The sequence below is a fragment of the Silene latifolia genome, chromosome 5 (genome assembly GCF_048544455.1).
Source record: "Silene latifolia isolate original U9 population chromosome 5, ASM4854445v1, whole genome shotgun sequence".
NCBI classification, from domain to species: Eukaryota; Viridiplantae; Streptophyta; class Magnoliopsida; order Caryophyllales; family Caryophyllaceae; genus Silene; species Silene latifolia.
This window is the reverse complement of record NC_133530.1, coordinates 31,259,296-31,275,833: the sequence shown is the minus strand read 5'-3', so window position 1 is coordinate 31,275,833 and position 16,538 is coordinate 31,259,296. Positions and strand designations below refer to the sequence as shown.

The window sequence follows — 16,538 nt, the reverse complement described above, 5'->3', positions numbered from 1 at the left end:
TGATCTTGTGACATCTCACAACTATTTTAATAATGTTAAAAAGAAAAAAAAAGGATTTTTAAAACGTCAGAGGCCATGTGACTCTCACGAAAAATTCTTAGGTCCTCCAGAAGAACCATTAGATTTATAGTTTTTAAATAGACATGAAGGCTTTTTATTGGTCACGAAAGACACATTAATGATCCTCCTAGAGCCTAAGAATTTTTCGACTCTCACAACCAAGAATAACTAAGTTTCAATTATCTATCCTTTTCAAAGAAATGTTCTTACCTTCTACATACCAATATATAAAGTGTAGGCCAAAAGTTTGATCACTATGATCCATTCAATTTGACGTTTCAACTTTTTTCGTTGGAATACCAAATTACCAAGTATAGAAATATTGCACATGAAGTGAAAAAACACAAATGGATGCTACTAAAATTGCTGGAGAAGAATAAAAAACTTTGCGTAAGGTTCATTGTTTGTTTAGATCGAATTTTTAGTTACCGTTTTCCAACCTGATTGACCCATTTACCAGGTCTACAAGCGTTGTCAAAATTAACACACTTGACCCTGTTCTTTTGGACTTAATTTCAGCGCTATTTAGTTCAGTTCAGCTTTCTCTTCACAAATTCTTTATTTTAGTTTAGTTCAGTCCAGCTCAAATAAGTTCAGTTCTGTTCAGTTCAGCTCCATTAATTGATAGAGTACTTTGAACGGTCTTCTGTGTAATTTGTTGGTGTTTGTATATCATACAAGGTTACCATGGGACTACATTCACATCATCTATTTCGCTTGTTCCACCTAACTATTAACTACTACTACTTTCATGTGAACGTCATGTACATCACTCCATCAAGCTTAGTCGTAGACTTTTATCTATATATATAGGATTACCTTTGTGAAATACTCCTCGCAATAAATATAAAAAAGGTTGAAGACGGAGGGAGTAATAATTCTGCCATTACACTGTCAAGTATCATCTCTTTTAATATATACGAAATGGCCAATGTATGCAAGAAATGCAAGACATGGCGAAAAGAGCAGTATTGGACCGATGAACGTCAGTCTAACAAGCATCGGTTTTTCAAGATCCTGTTGGGTGACTACGAAAATGAGCTGGTATATAATTTTCGTATTTCTATTTTCTACGGTTAGTCTGATTTTATGTCGAAAGTTTTCTTAGCTCTCATATGTTTGAATGTTGTAACAGAGAATTCCAAGGAAGTTCATGAGTGAGTTTAAGGGAGAACTGCTAAGTGAGGTGAATCTTCGCAGTCCAAGTGGAAACATTTGGACTACGAAGCTAGTCAGGGAAGAAGAAGAAGACGTTTTTCTTCAACATGGCTGGGAGGTTTTTGCAAAGGATCATAGTCTAAATGAATATGATTTTTTGGTGTTCGAGTACTCTGCCAAATCCTCTTTTAACGTGCTGATATTTGATCCGACTGGTTGCGAGAAAGAAGGATCTTACTACGCTGATAGAAATCTAAACCCGAGTACTAAGCATTGTTGTTCTATTAGGGAGGCCGCAAATCCAAATACAAATGTTAATGAAGCGCAAATGCATGATGAAGGGGACGAAAGCCTGAACCATGATGTTTTTTCGGCTAATGAGCAATGTTCTGAGGAATTAAGCAATAAATTGCAATACTCGGAAGATGATCAGGAAGATCAAACATCCTTTTCAGGTATTGATTCAATTTCTGCGGACTTCGATTTTAAAACCTATTAGTTTAGCTGGTTTTTGTATTAGGTTTCACTTTCCTTTTCTTCACGTTTTCTTTTCTATTTTTCCGCATTTTTGAGGTGTGCGTTCACCCATGGTCGGTTCTAAAGGATGACTCATGTCAGCCGACCCCAAATCATTTTGGGATTAAGGCGCTGATGTTGTTGTTACTGTTATGTTTTTTGGTATAGGAGAAGAATCAGATGGTAGGAATTTGTCGAATAATAAAGGCTATCGAATAAGAGTCCTTATCTCTAGCAGAAGGCATGTTACGAGAGACGAAGAGATGGCTGTTCTAAAAAAGGCCAAGGCGCAATTTGAGTCCTCTAAGAAAAAAGACCAGTCGAAGCTGCCTTATTGGATTATCGCTATGAAGCCGAGCCATGTTAGCCGTGGTTTTACTCTGGCAAGTCCCTGACCTTGGTCTAGTAGTTCTGTTTTTTCTCAGCTTATAATATACGGAGTATATGATTATATTAACCTGCAATTGAATTGCAGACAATTCCGAAGCAGCTTGCAGACCTTTACCTTCCGAAAAAATCTCAAGTTATCGAGTTGAGGGTAACGCCGGGTGAAAAGACATGGGAAGTTCAATTCAATCGCTGGAAACAACAATTCACATTGAGTAAAGGGTGGGTTGAGTTTGTGCTTGATAATAACTTGGAAGTAAGCGATGTATGCGTGCTGGCGCCGTCTGCTACTGGCAGAAGTAGTGTTTTAAATATTTCCATATATCGAGTCGTCGAAGATGTAGCTGAACTGAAAGTACTCTGATCCAATTGTATATTTGTATGCCAATAGTTTCTCTTAGGCGTCCTGAGTCCTGTAATAAGAGCTACTGTAAGATTCTTTTACAAGCTATGGATTCAAGTTTCGTGGGTTGATCAAAATCTATTATTGATGGATAAGTGTCCTATTTCTAGGATTACATGAGAATCATCATACCTAATCATACAAATTTTTGTTTCAAACCATTTAAGTTAAAGTTAAAATGTACTAGAATCAATTTAAAAACATTAAAATGAAAATGGATTCTAAGAGGTCTTAACTCACGACCGTCTTAAGCAAAACCTTACATAATACAACTATACAATAAATATCTACCCGATTAAGATGGACGATTCCCCGTAAAGTCAATCCTTTCGATAACAATTTTATACATTCTGGGCTGAGCAAGTTTAGGTCCGGACCGGTAAAATAGACCGGATTGGGCCATTTGGTCTGGACCGAACCCGAACCGAATTCTTTTAGGTCCGGTCATCGGTCCTTGTTGTTTGAAGGTTCGGAACTGGTTATTTTAGATCAGGACCTAATTGACAGAAATATATGGCTTTCATGTCTATTTATCGAAACTTTGTAAATGAATCGAATATTTTACGCTAAAACATCATTATAACAATTATTGCAAACAGTAGTTCAAATACTTATTTTATTTAATGTGATGAATTTATAATTCGATAACCATATACCAAATACCAACAAATCGTACTTTTCACTCCATTTCTGTCAAAAACCGGACCGGGCCGAAAAATTCGGGTTTGGTGCAATCCAGGACCGAAACTTTTAGGACCGGTCTTAGGTCCACTAAATCTATTTTTCGGTCTTCACTCCGACCTGGCTCGATCCGATCCTGTACGGTTTTGGATCGTTGCTCAGCTCTATCCACAAGCCATATGCCCATATCCAGGTAGTTGATAATTGATGTATATTAGTATAAAACAGTCTTACGGATATTAATATAAAATCGTCTTACGGAAGTTTGGTCTAATGGGAAGAAGAGGTAGGATGCCAACTATTGTATTCGTCTGGTCAGGACTTGTTGCGATTACTATATCGCTCTTGTGGGTATCTATCAATCCTCCATCAGGTGCTAATGATCAAATCGGTGGATCGTTTCAGTTCCCTTAGTAGTTAAACCAGTTCCTGCAAATTCTTTGACAATTTCTCCAAAGAGGCTATTTGTTTTGCCGGCGACTATTAGTGAATTTCACCTATGGCTCTTTAAAACAAGAAACTTTGTAGTGTATATTCGTTTTTTGTGTGTAATTGAAGTAATTATATGGAACACTTGCTGTTGCATATTGTGTTAGACTGTGCGATTCCGAAACACATAACATCTTACTGCTTTATGCATTTTTAGTTCATGTCTAGGTATTGCTTCTTGTAAAAAGCCTTCATCAAGCTATTTGACTTCTTAATGCGGCCGTCACAAAAATCAATAACTTTTAATTCGTACAATGGCGTGGTTGATAATCTCTTCGATGATGGACGGAGAGAAATCCGCCTTGTGATCCGATAAGGCTTACCTGAGATCTGAAAGTGATGAAACTGTCTTACCCGATTATGACCTGTAACTAAAATTGATCAAACCTGACCCCGACCCGATTCATTGATTGACTAAATGAGATTGTTGACCTACTTGGGGTGACCTGACCCAAAACCACTTGACTTGTAAATGACCCAATTCAAAATGATACGAAGTAAACTACAATTATATGAAACAGTTCATTGGTTGCTGCAACTAGGGGTGTTAACGAGTCGAGCCCGAGCTCAAGAACAAAACTCGAGCTCAAGTCGCTATTTGAGCTTACCCTAACTTGAAAAAAATGTGCTCGTTATCAAGCTCGCGAGCTCGATCTCAAATCGAGTCTATATATAATTGTTAATTTTTTTGATTTTTTTCTTCAAATATTTTCAATAACAAGGTTAGAAGTTTATGTAAAAATATTTGGCAAATCAGTGAGACATTTGATATGTGTGAACTAGGTTGCACGGACACTCCTCATAATCGGTACGGTGTTCCCGTGTCGGACACTACACTCGTCGGACACACGTCAAAACGTGTCGGACACCTGTAAAGCCGTGTCTAACTTTCATCTTTTATTTGGGCATGTGTCCGACGCGCGTCCTTGGTATTTTGAGCCGTGTCCATGGTATTTGGACACACCTTCAAACGGAAAGTTGACTTTAAGGTAAATGACGTGAATTGTTATATGGTTGAATTTGGTGGGCAAATGATGTTCTTCAGACAAATAATGAGATGTCGAAATAGATTGATTATAAGTTGATTTTTGGTTTTAGAAATGAGAATAAGCTAAATTTAACATCAAATTTTACCTTCATTTATTTAAATTTAATATCAAATACTTTTTCAAAAATAAAATCACACATATATAACTACAAAATATATTTTTTATTAAATTTAAATAACGTGTCCCGTGTCCTAAATTTCATGGGATGCCGTGTCAGGGTCCGTGTTGTGTCCGTGTCGGTGCTACCTAGTGTGTGAATACAAAAATATAATCATGATAATATAAAATAAAAGCAATATCTTATCTAATCACACAAGTTTGAGCCGCTCACAAGCTTATCGAGTCGAACCAACGTTTGCTCGACTTGACTCGTTAAACTCTCGAGTCGAGCCCGAGCCGAACTTTGACCAAGCCGATCTCGCATTACTCGCGAGCCGTGTCGTCTCATTATAACCCCTAGTTGCAACTTGCAATGCTCCATAATAAATAATTAATTTTAAAACATTTTTTGTTTATCACATTAATACTACTTAAAGTGTTTTAATATTGACTCGACACAAAATAACCCATACCCGAAAACTACCTGATTCGAAAAAGCTCAAAAATAAACCGACAACTTAATATCAGAAACTAACTCAAAATCTAAAATAACCCGACTTAATCTAAAATGTGTGACTAATCCGAATTAACCCGAGTCAAATGACCATTTGTGATTTGCCACCGACGTTTGTGCTAGAGAGGGGGAAAGAGACGTTAAACCGAGTCCATTTTTGAAATAATGGTCAAAAATAAAATATTTGTCGTTTTGGGTCGGTTTTGAAAATATTTGTCAAAATGGTGTCCACGTAGGCTCGGGATTTCTAGACCTGAAACACGCCACTACTAATGGCGTGTTTTGTGAAGGAAACACGTCATTAGTAGTGGCGTGTCTTTACAACAATTTTTTTACTCAACTGACTAAACTTAAAAAAAAAAAAAAAAAAAAAAAAATTACATAAGACACGCCCGTGTTTCCCCTCCGAAACCCGCCATTCCCAATGACGTGTTTGTTTTAGTTCATTTTTTAATGAAGTTTATTTCCCTATTCATTATAAACACGCCATTGGTAGTGGCGTGTTTTAGGTCCAGAAATCCCGAGCCTACGTGGACACCATTTTGACAAATATTTTCAAAACCGACCCAAAACGACAAATATTTTATTTTTGACCATTATTTCAAAAATGGATTCCGTTAAACCGCGCTAAAATATACTTCCGTGTATAAAACATTCTCCTTGTATAAATACACCAAAACTAATTAAACGCTCCTCACAATTCTCAATTCCATAAGAAAAATACCCAAATTCCTGAAATCAAGCAACCCTAATTTCGTCTCACTCTCTTTTCAATTTCAATTAAAGTTAATTAAACTTGTTTATAATAATAGAGATGAATGTGACCGTTGCAAAGAAGAAGGCATCTGCGAATGTGAAAGCTAAGGTAATTTCGTCTCTTTTTCGTATTCTTCCTTTTCGTTTTAATTTTCAATTAAGGTTGTAAAATTGTAAAGATTTCTGGGTTTAATCTGATCTTTGAGCTTAATTCGCGGTGGGTATCTTTTGAATTTGATTTCTGGGTTGATGTTGTTATTCTATTAGGAAATATTTGATCTTTTTGATGAGTTGTTGCGGATTTAGGGTTTTATTGATTGATGTGATTGAATTTGGTGGTAGCCTATTGATTTGATGTAAGAAGGTGAATTTATTATAATACTAATAAATCTTGATCCATCCAGATGAATGTGAAGGTTGTTCGGAAACCCCTTGGGGATCTGAGCAACAGGCCACGCGCTCTTGAAAAGCCGTCTAAGAAGAATTCTGTACGAGAGAATTACGATTGGGTCAAGGAGGAAGGATTCCTGCACAATCATGATAAATGTATCAATCATGATAAATGTATGATCAAGGACATACTTCCACAATGTTGTTCCCCGCCTGTCAAGTTGATTCGTATGGAACTTGACGAGTTTCTGACTCCTGTAAAACTTGTCGAGTTTGACATTGACTTATTTGCGGGATGTTCATGTTCCCCGGCAAGGCCTCCAACACCTGGGTCTCCACTTTTGGATATAGACCCATATTGGTTTACAGTTTGGGATGATATGCCACCTTTCGAGCTGCAAAAGGATTTGTAGTTGTTTGTTTATCAGTCCTAGACCAATCCAAGATCCTCTGCTGCCCAGGTACAGAATGTGTAGTAGTGGTATCAAAGACCTGGTTAGGACCGGGGTTGCTCACTGGCATGCGACCTCCGATTGGAGTTGTGTCAGCAATGTTGGTTCCATGCTGCCTTGCTTTGTCCTCTGTACTTTATTCATTACTATTGTACTTATTTACACATTTAATTTTTCGAATATGCGACTGCTCTTTAACAATTCACAAATTATAGTTCTAAGATTAGTTATTTATTTTTATGCTATAGGGCCATAGGCTACTCATTTTCATTAGGATGGTCGTTCTCGGCCTCTTCCTTACCCGGAGAGTGAGACATAAAAATGAAGATGCAATATGGCTGTGGGGAATGTCTGTGGTCTGTGAGATTTGGTTTGCGTTCTCTTGGCTTCTTGATCAGCTGCCTAAGCTTTGTCCAGTAAATAGTTTTACAGACCTTAATGTCCTGAAAGAGAAGTTTGAAACTCCTACTCTCAGTAATCCAACAGGAAAATCTGATCTTCCAGGAGTCGATGTGTTTGTTTCGACCGCAGATCCCGAGAAGGAGCCCCCTCTTGTTACTTCAAACACTATCTTGTCTATTTTAGCTGCTGACTACCCCGCCGAGAAGCTGGCTTGTTATGTTTCTGATGATGGTGGTGCCCTTTTGACGTTTGAGGCCATGGCTGAAGCTGCAAGCTTTGCTAATGTTTGGGTACCTTTTTGTCGCAAACACAACATTGAACCAAGGAATCCCGAGTCTTATTTTAGTCTAAAGAAGGATCCAACCAAGAATAAGGTTCGAACTGATTTTGTAAAGGACCGCAGACGTATAAAGCGAGAATATGATGAATACAAAGTCCGCATCAATGGTTTGCCCGACTCTATTCAGAGGCGTTCTGATGCATACCATGTCAGGGAGGAAATAAAAGCTTTAAAGCTTCAAAGACAAAATCCAGCTGATGAACCTCTGGACACGGTAAAAATTCCAAAAGCTACTTGGATGGCTGATGGGACACATTGGCCTGGTACCTGGATGCATCCTTCTCCAGAACACTCCAAAGGTGATCATGCTGGAATCATACAGGTAAACTTTATGGCTCAGTATCACCTGACTTGCAATAACTGGACCTTAAATCTTCTGCTTTATCATGATTAATACTCGGTTGAACTTTTAGGAGTAGCGCAAAGTGTCTTTTGCCTGAGAACTTGGATTTATACTGGGTCTTTGATTAAAGACATATTTTATAAGTGATATATCGCATTACCTGCCTCAAAAAAGCTCCCGGTTAGGATGGGGGGTTACCAGATTCCTGATTTTTCACCGAATTGCAAACTGACTCCCACATGTTTTGTATCTGTATAACAATGTATTAGGATTTCTGGTTAACAAAAATTCGTGTTGCAGTAAAAGGTGTGTAGCGTATATGCGTATTTGTATTAGTGCGTACTCCAGTTTAGGCACTCAATAGATGGGGTAAGAGAGGATGGTCAGTCAGTTCGATCTGTCGAGATTTTCTTCTCTCGCAACAATGCCCTACTGGCCAGTCCTAAGATGAAAATTCTACAGAGGATTGCATACCTCAATGTCGGTATATATCCTTTCACCTCCTTTTTCCTAATTGTCTACTGCTTCCTCCCGGCACTGTCTCTCTTCTCCGGCCAATTCATCGTACAAACCCTTGATATCACCTTCCTCACCTACCTCTTGACTATTACTATCACTCTATGCTCGTTGGCCGTGCTGGAGATCAAATGGGCTGGCATAGAGTTGGAGGAGTGGTGGCGTAATGAGCAGTTCTGGTTAATCGGAGGCACAAGTGCGCATCTTGCAGCTGTGCTTCAGGGTTTACTGAAAGTGATAGCTGGCATCGAAATCTCTTTTACCCTCACTTCGAAATCTTCTGGGGACGATAACAATGATGAGTTTGCAGAACTCTACTTGGTCAAGTGGACATCTCTAATGATTCCGCCAATCGTGATAATGATGGTCAACTTGATAGCAATAGCGGTAGGGTTCAGCCGTACAATATACAGTACCATACCGCAATGGAGTAAGCTGATAGGTGGCGTGTTTTTCAGTTTTGGGTATTGGGTATTGGCTCATCTCTACCCATTTGCAAAAGGTCTAATGGGAAGAAGAGGTAGGACGCCAACTATTGTATTCGTCTGGTCAGGACTTGTTGCGATTACTATATCGCTCTTGTGGGTATCTATCAATCCTCCATCAGGTGCTAATGATCAAATCGGTGGATCGTTCCAGTTCCCTTAGTAGTTAAACCAGTTCCTGCAAATTCTTTGACAATTTCTCCAAAGAGGCTATTTGTTTTGCCGGTGAGTATTAGTGAATTTCACCTATGGCTCTTTAAAACAAGAAACTTTGTAGTGTATATTCGTTTTTTTTTTTCGTGTAATTGAAGTAATTATATGGAACACTTGCTGTTGCATACTGTGTTAGACTGTGCGATTCCGAAACACATAACATCTTACTGCTTTATGCATTTTTGTCGAAAATCTCATATGTTTGAATGTTGTAACAGTGAATTCCAAGAAAGTTCATGAATGAGTTTAAGGGAGAACTGCTAAGTGAGGTGAATCTTCGCGGTCCAAGTGGAAACATTTGGACTACGAAGCTAGTCAGGGAAGAAGAAGACGTTTTTGTACAACATGGCTGGGAGGTTTTTGCAAAGCATCATGGTCTAAATGAATATGATTTTTTGGTGTTTGAGTACTCTGCCAAATCCTCTTTTGACGTGCTGATATTTGATCTGACTGGTTGCGAGAGGGAAGGGTCTTACTACGCTGACAGAAATCTAAACCCGAGTACTAAGCATTGTTGTTCTATTAAGGAGGCTGCTAATCCACATACAAATGTTAATGAAGCGCAAATGCATGATGAAGGGGACGAAAGCCTGAACCATGATGTTTTTTCGGCCAATGAGCAATGTTCCGAAGAATTAAGCAATAAATTGGAATACTCGGAAGATGATCAGGAAGATCAAACATCCTTTTCAGGTATTGATTCAATTTCTTCTGCTTTGAACTCATTTTGAGATACAAATCGGAGTAACTTTTCAAAATCGTTTTAATTTTTATCCTCGATTTAAATTCTAAGTTTTTATAAAAGAAATCCGGACTTCGGATTTTAAAACCTGTAAGTTTAGTTGACTTTTGTATTATGTTTCAGACTTTCCTTTTTTTCATGTTTTCTTTTCTATTTTTTCGCATTTTTTGAGGTGTATGTGCGTTTACCCATGGACGGTTCTAAATGATGATTCATGTCAGTCGACCTCAAATCATTTTGGGATTAAGGCTCTGATATTGTTGTTGTTGTTGTGACTGTTATGTTTCGTATAGGAGAAGAATCAGATGGTAGGAATTTGTCGAATAAAGGCTATCGAATAAGACTCCTTATCTCTAGCAGAAGGCATCTTACGAGAGACGAAGAGATGGCTGTTCTAAAAAAGGCCAAGGATTAATTTGAGTCTTCTAAGGAAAAAGACCAGTCGAAGCTGCCTTATTGGATTATCGCAATGAAGCCGAGTCATGTTAGCCGTGGTTTTACTCTGGCAAGTCCCTGACCTTGGTCTAGTAGTTCTGTTTTTTCTCAGCTTATAATATACGGAGTATATGATTATATTAACCTGCAATTGAATTGCAGACAGTTCCGAAGCAGCTTGCAGACCTTTACCTTCCGAAAAGATCTCAAGTTATCGAGGTGAGGGTAACACCAGGTGAAAAGACATGGCAAGTTCAATTCAATCGCTGGAAACAACAATTCACATTGAGTAAAGGGTGGATTGAGTTTGTGCTTGATAATAACTTGGAAGTAAGCGATGTATGCGTGCTGGCGCCGTCTGCTACTGGCAGAAGTAGTGTTTTAAATATTTCCATATATCGAGTCGTCGAAGATATTGCTGAACTGAAAGTACTCTGATCCAATTGTATATTTGTATGCCAATAGTTTCTCTTAGGCGTCCTGAGTCCTGTAATAAGAGCTACCGTAAGATTCTTTTACAAGCTATGGATGTCAAGTTTCGTGGGTTAAAATGTAATTCGATCAAAATTTATTTATGTTAGATAGCTTGATTATTGGAGTCCATTAACTCTGGTAATTTGAGTTTAAAATGTCAAATGTGACAGATGAACTGGAGGTAATATTCCAACTATTTGTACAATCATAGTTTTATGATTAGTGAATGAAGTGATGGATATTATTGATGGATAAGTGTCCTATTTATAGCATTATACATGAGAATATCATATATTAAATATAAATTCTTGTTTCAACGATTTTAAGTTAAGACCTATTCACAATCGATTTAAATAACACTAAAATAAAAAAGGGGATTATGTGATGTCTTAACTTAGGACCGTCTTAAGCAAAACCTATCGTTGACGTTAACATACACGATACACCTATACAATAAATATCTACCCGATTAAAATGGATGAATTCCCCGTGAAGTCAATCCTTTTGATAACAATTTTTATACATAGGCTGAGCAAGTTTAGGTCCAGACGAGTAAAATAGACCGGACTAGACCATTTGGTCTGGATCGAACCTGGACCGAATTCTTTTAGGTCCGGTCATCAGTCTAATCCAGTCCAAGACCGGTTATTTTAGGTCATGACCGAAATATATGTTTCTATATCTATTTCTTGAAACTTTGTAAATGAATCGAATATTTCGGTCAAGACCGAAACATCATTATAAATCAATTGTAATAATTATTTAACGTAAACAGTAGTTCAAATACCTATTTTATTTAATTAAATGAATTTAAAATTCGATAACCAAATACCAAATACCGACAAATCGTACTTTTCACCCCATTTCGGTCAAAAACTGGACCGGACCGAAAAATTCGGATTTGGTGCGGTCCAGCACCGAAAGTTTTAGGTCTACTAAATTCTTTTTTCGGTCTTCGTTATTGGATCGATGCTCAACTCTATCCATGAGCCATATTTAGCAGGTGATATATTAGTATGAGTATAAAACAGTCTTATACTAGTTTGAATGCCCGTGCGTTGCAACGGGGTAATAAACTTATTTATAATGCAAAAAAAACGTTGTAAGGGTTTAATGTTTACATTCTATGTCTAATGATTGGTTTACATATTATTAAAATATCTCTTTCAAAAAAATAAAAGATTAATATATACGTGGTTAACTCTTATTTATAATCATATAATCACCCTACTTTATACTAATCTTTCGATGTGGGACAATTCTATTATTTATATGTAATATATTCACCAAACTTGGATTTCTTATGTGGGACAATTCTACTATTTATACATAATATATATTCATCAAACCTGCATTATTTTTCAATGTGGGACAAATAACATACTCAGAATTACACTATCTTTTTTCCACTTAGTTCGACATCCAACCAGATCCTGAATACCGAATACGGACAATTGCTACTCATTATATCTAATAGTTATATTTAAATTTAATAATATGATCAAGTACTCTTCATTAATATTTGTACGTTGTTTTTCTTCAAAAAAAAAATTCATAATTGAGATACAGAAATTTTCCGTGGTACACCTTAATTTTGTCAGATTTTTCATGTTACCCCTACTTTTAAGAATCTGCCTACGGTGCCCTTGAGGTTCCATTTTTTTGCCCATGGTACCCCCTAATGTAAAGGTTATTAAATGGACGTTAAGTTTGATGGCGTGGCAATAAAATATCAATTAAAAAATAATTCCCCCTTTATTGTTTTATTGGTACGAATATCTCTCTCTTTTAAATAAAAATTTGATTAACTATATCATTATAATATTAGAAATTTCTCATGGTAACTTTGAACTTTGATAGATTACACATGGTACCCATAATTTTAAGTTTCTACAAATGTTACCCTTGTGTTCACCTTTTTCTTTCTCAGAATACCATTTGACAACTTCCGTCATAAGCCCATTACTCTTATGACTTGGGGACGCCTTTTTCTTTTGCTATCTATTACACAAACACTTCATTATCTAATTCCTAAATCCATATTTTATTTAATAAACTAACATTTAATACCTAAATAACAAAACACAAATAGCATGGCATGCTCAATTACTCATCTAGTTACTCATATGAGTAATAGCGTTATGAAAATAAAGTAAACACAAGGGTATTATATGTAGAAACTTAAAATTAGGGGTATTATGTGTAATCTACCAAAATTCGAGGGTATCATGAAAAATTTCTGTTATAATACTGACCATTTTATCGCTCTTTCTCCCACCTAAAAAAAATGTTACAACTTTAAAAATTAACATTTAATTCAAGATTATGGTTAAAGTCTCTTATATAATAAGTATACTTTGAGAGATTAATATATTTGGGGTGATACCTAAGTTCCAAGGATAAATCCTATTTATAATCATGGGATCACCTCGACATGATAATCTTCTCGATGTGGGACAATTCAACTATTTATACGTAGTATATATTTATCACACCTACATTCTTTTTCAATGTGAGACGAATAACATATTTAAAAGTACACCATATTTTTTGAACCTAATTCGACATCCAACCCGATTTAATAATAAGTAAATACTATATTATCTATTAATATTCATACATTTGTTTTCTATTTTTTTTTTATCATAATAAAAATGTGCAAATGATATGAACCTATACTCTAATGATATAAATTTTTTTTAACACAATTCTAATTATATTATTTAAACGTAGTATATTTACCACACCTACATTATTTTTTAAATGTGGGACATATAAAATCAATAGGTAGAAAATATAATGATATAAACTTTTAAGAGCACTCCAAGACAGTACTTAAGATACTCAAATGATTTTGGGTTGATGCCTAAGTTCCAAGGATGCCTCTTATTTATAATCATGGAATCACCCACCTTATGTTATATTTCGATGTGGGAATTTTTTTTTTATATGTAGTATATTTGTCACACTTATATTATTTTTCAATGTGGGACATATAACATACTATGAAATACATCATCTTTAATATGTGCAAATTATATGAAATCTATACATACTCTAATGATAGCATTTCTTATAATATTATTTTCATAATTTTTTTACCGACATTATTTTTTTAGTTTTGTACTCTGTCAAGAGACTACCATTAGTAAAACCTTTAGTTTTGTATTTTTTGATTTTCTTGCTCATGTTCTTAACTCTTTTCCGGGTATTTCCCAACGATTTCCACTTTATTTTTTTATATCATATCGTAATGATTGAAAATCTTAAGAGCTCTTTAAAACAATATTTATGAGACTCAAATTTTTTTGGGTCGATCATAAGTTCCAAATATGCCTCCTATTTATAATTATAGGATCACATCACCTTGTACTAATCTTTCGATGTTGGACAATTCTACTATTTATATGTAGCATATTCACCGCACCTACGTTATTTTCCAATGTGGGACAAAACATACTAAAAAGTACACAATTTTACATATTACGAAGTACACCATCTTTAATATGTGCAAAGAATATGAAATCTATACTCTAATGATAGCATTTTTTACCACAAAGCTAATTATATTATTTTCATAATTTTTTTAACGATATTTTTTTACCAAATGAAATGTAAAAGGTTGATATAAAAATTGGAAATATCATTTGAATATAATTTAGGAAATATACATATTATAATAATTAAAAGATTCTCCACTTTATTTTTTACATTAAAAATTATACTTTCCTAAATTGATTTTTGATGATGTGGACGCTCTCAGATCGCTCGAAAAAACTCTCTTTTATATATATACTAGATTTAATGCCCGTGCGTTGCACGGGCCATTATGTATTATTCTAACCTTAAGTGGGCTTAACTAAAGTAGCGTTGTTTTTTTGGACTGAAATTCTCTGATCAGAATTGAACTAAACTCTTCTCTTCACAAATTAAGGCTATGTTTTTTTCGGCTAAAAGAGTTGAATTAATCTTAATGGATTTGAGTGAACTGAATTGAACTTATTGAAGTTGAACTAAAATAAGAATTAAGCTGAACTGAAATAAGAATTAATTTGTGAGACTAAATTTAAAATAACAGGGTCTAAGTGGTTTGAAACATAGATACAATATTTTTTTATGATTTCTTTTAAAACTCACGTAGCCTATATAATATTTTTATAAATTATTGATGAAAGTCATACGATAGATAACACATGTAGTACAAAACCATGGTATGGACTTGTGCTAAAATCTTTATTTACAACTGTTCTGTATAATAATATTTGTTCTTGTACTTGTTCAAATTATTTGGTAATTCATAAAAATTCGTCTAAACTTAATAATTGGATTAGCTTTTAAATTACTCACAAAATTGATTGTAATAATAGTAGGTCTGGTCTCTTAAGAGATGATTTCTTAATAAACTTATTGAGAGACTAATTACAAATTGATAAAAAAACTGGTACAAAATTTAATAAAAACGGGTATGTAGACTATAAAATGAGATACTAATTAAAAATCGTTACAATATATGATAAAATAGATATAATTGTTGCGAAAACATTTATTATACATGCTCGATTGATATTTATGCTAATAACGTAAGGAATCATATATTAGAAAGTATATATTTGTTAATTATATTAATGATATTAGATGAAGTAATGATTTAAGACGAATGTAAACTAATCTTATTTAGCTGATTCTCGTATAGAAAATCTCACAACAAAGCATTTAATGATGCTTTGTGTGTTTTGCCATGATAGTGCTCGGGCATATTTGACAAAATTGATCAAAACCACAAAATAACCATTATAATGAAATGGACCATAAATAGAACAAATACTTGCAAGAACATCGTTTATTTTGTATACCTTTATAGCTTTACCTCCATCAAATCGACCAAGAAACATGTACGCATCCCGTCGAAAGTTCCTTCCCACCTTTTATTATAAAGATGGTTGTGGATCGAAATTCACTTCTATAATTGTAAATAAAACCTTAAAAATTTACCTACATAAATTTAACCATCTTGTACGTGTTTTTACTATCTCCAATGGAGTATTATTATTTGAATGCCACAAGTTTTTATTTATTATGCATGGCCATACAACAATAAAATACGTTTTCGTTTGATCATACCGATCCAATTCTTGCACCCTATAAACAAAAGACCGGGCCTAAGGACCTACAAATAAACAAATAGAAAATAATCAATACATATGAATCAATGGGATGATAAAACAAAAGCATCAAAGCAATGTGCATATTAGTTAAGATAACGAAATTTTTCACGTAATTCTAATAATTAAAAACTCTAGGTTTTGTTCTCTGCAAAAGCTCAAACAGAAAACCAAAGGGGAAACATAAAGTTAACTTTAAAGGACATTGTATAAATGGTACTCCATATGTTGTTTGAAATCTAATGAAATTTTATTTCTTTTCTAATTTTAGTTTATGACAAAAACACAAATATGCTTTATCGTGTGACGACTTTTGATAGTATATTATGTCATCTTATACAATTGGTCTCCCTTGTGACGGGTTACCATTTGTGACGGATATTTTGTGAGATAAAATGGTAACAAAATGGGTTAGTGGAGAAAGGGGACCACATGAATAGTGTTGCAGAGAGAGAAAAAGTGGGTACATTGT

The 16,538-nt window shown here is 35.0% G+C and overlaps 2 protein-coding genes across 6 annotated transcripts; both read left to right on the top strand.

The window, feature by feature from the left end:
- Window positions 1-760: 760 nt before the first annotated feature.
- On the top strand, window positions 761-11,152 carry LOC141655173 (uncharacterized). Its single transcript, XM_074462265.1, has 10 exons — window positions 761-1,104; window positions 1,196-1,673; window positions 1,903-2,117; window positions 2,210-2,480; window positions 6,169-6,221; window positions 6,517-6,870; window positions 9,505-9,946; window positions 10,289-10,303; window positions 10,409-10,504; window positions 10,597-11,152. Exons 1-10 carry the CDS (start codon window positions 985-987, stop codon window positions 10,866-10,868), a joined length of 2,316 nt encoding a protein of 771 aa, XP_074318366.1. The 5' UTR covers window positions 761-984; the 3' UTR covers window positions 10,869-11,152.
- LOC141657178 (cellulose synthase-like protein D3) lies at window positions 6,031-10,469 on the top strand. 5 transcript variants are annotated; one of them, XM_074464326.1, is made up of 5 exons: window positions 6,031-6,221; window positions 6,517-7,054; window positions 7,203-8,018; window positions 9,472-9,946; window positions 10,289-10,469. In XM_074464326.1, the coding sequence occupies exons 2-4, from the start codon at window positions 6,878-6,880 to the stop codon at window positions 9,472-9,474; spliced, it is 996 nt and encodes a 331-aa protein (XP_074320427.1). In that variant the 5' UTR covers window positions 6,031-6,221; window positions 6,517-6,877; the 3' UTR covers window positions 9,475-9,946; window positions 10,289-10,469. The 5 variants fall into 5 exon arrangements, with proteins under 5 accessions (XP_074320427.1, XP_074320428.1, XP_074320430.1 ...); XM_074464327.1 differs by lacking the exons at window positions 9,472-9,946; window positions 10,289-10,469 and having other exon boundaries at window positions 6,517-6,963; window positions 7,211-8,498; XM_074464329.1 differs by lacking the exons at window positions 9,472-9,946; window positions 10,289-10,469 and having other exon boundaries at window positions 6,517-6,963; window positions 7,203-8,498.
- Window positions 11,153-16,538: the final 5,386 nt, after the last annotated feature.

Coding starts and splice junctions, on each gene's coding strand:
- LOC141655173 (XM_074462265.1), top strand. CDS start 985: ATGGCCAATGTATGCAAGAAATGCAAGACATGGCGAAAAGAGCAGTAT. Junction 1,105..1,195: donor GTGACTACGAAAATGAGCTG/GTATATAATTTT, acceptor ATGTTGTAACAG/AGAATTCCAAGGAAGTTCAT. Junction 2,118..2,209: donor TTAGCCGTGGTTTTACTCTG/GCAAGTCCCTGA, acceptor ATTGAATTGCAG/ACAATTCCGAAGCAGCTTGC.
- LOC141657178 (XM_074464325.1), top strand. CDS start 6,878: ATGATATGCCACCTTTCGAGCTGCAAAAGGATTTGTAGTTGTTTGTTT. Junction 7,055..7,202: donor ATTGGAGTTGTGTCAGCAAT/GTTGGTTCCATG, acceptor TTTATGCTATAG/GGCCATAGGCTACTCATTTT.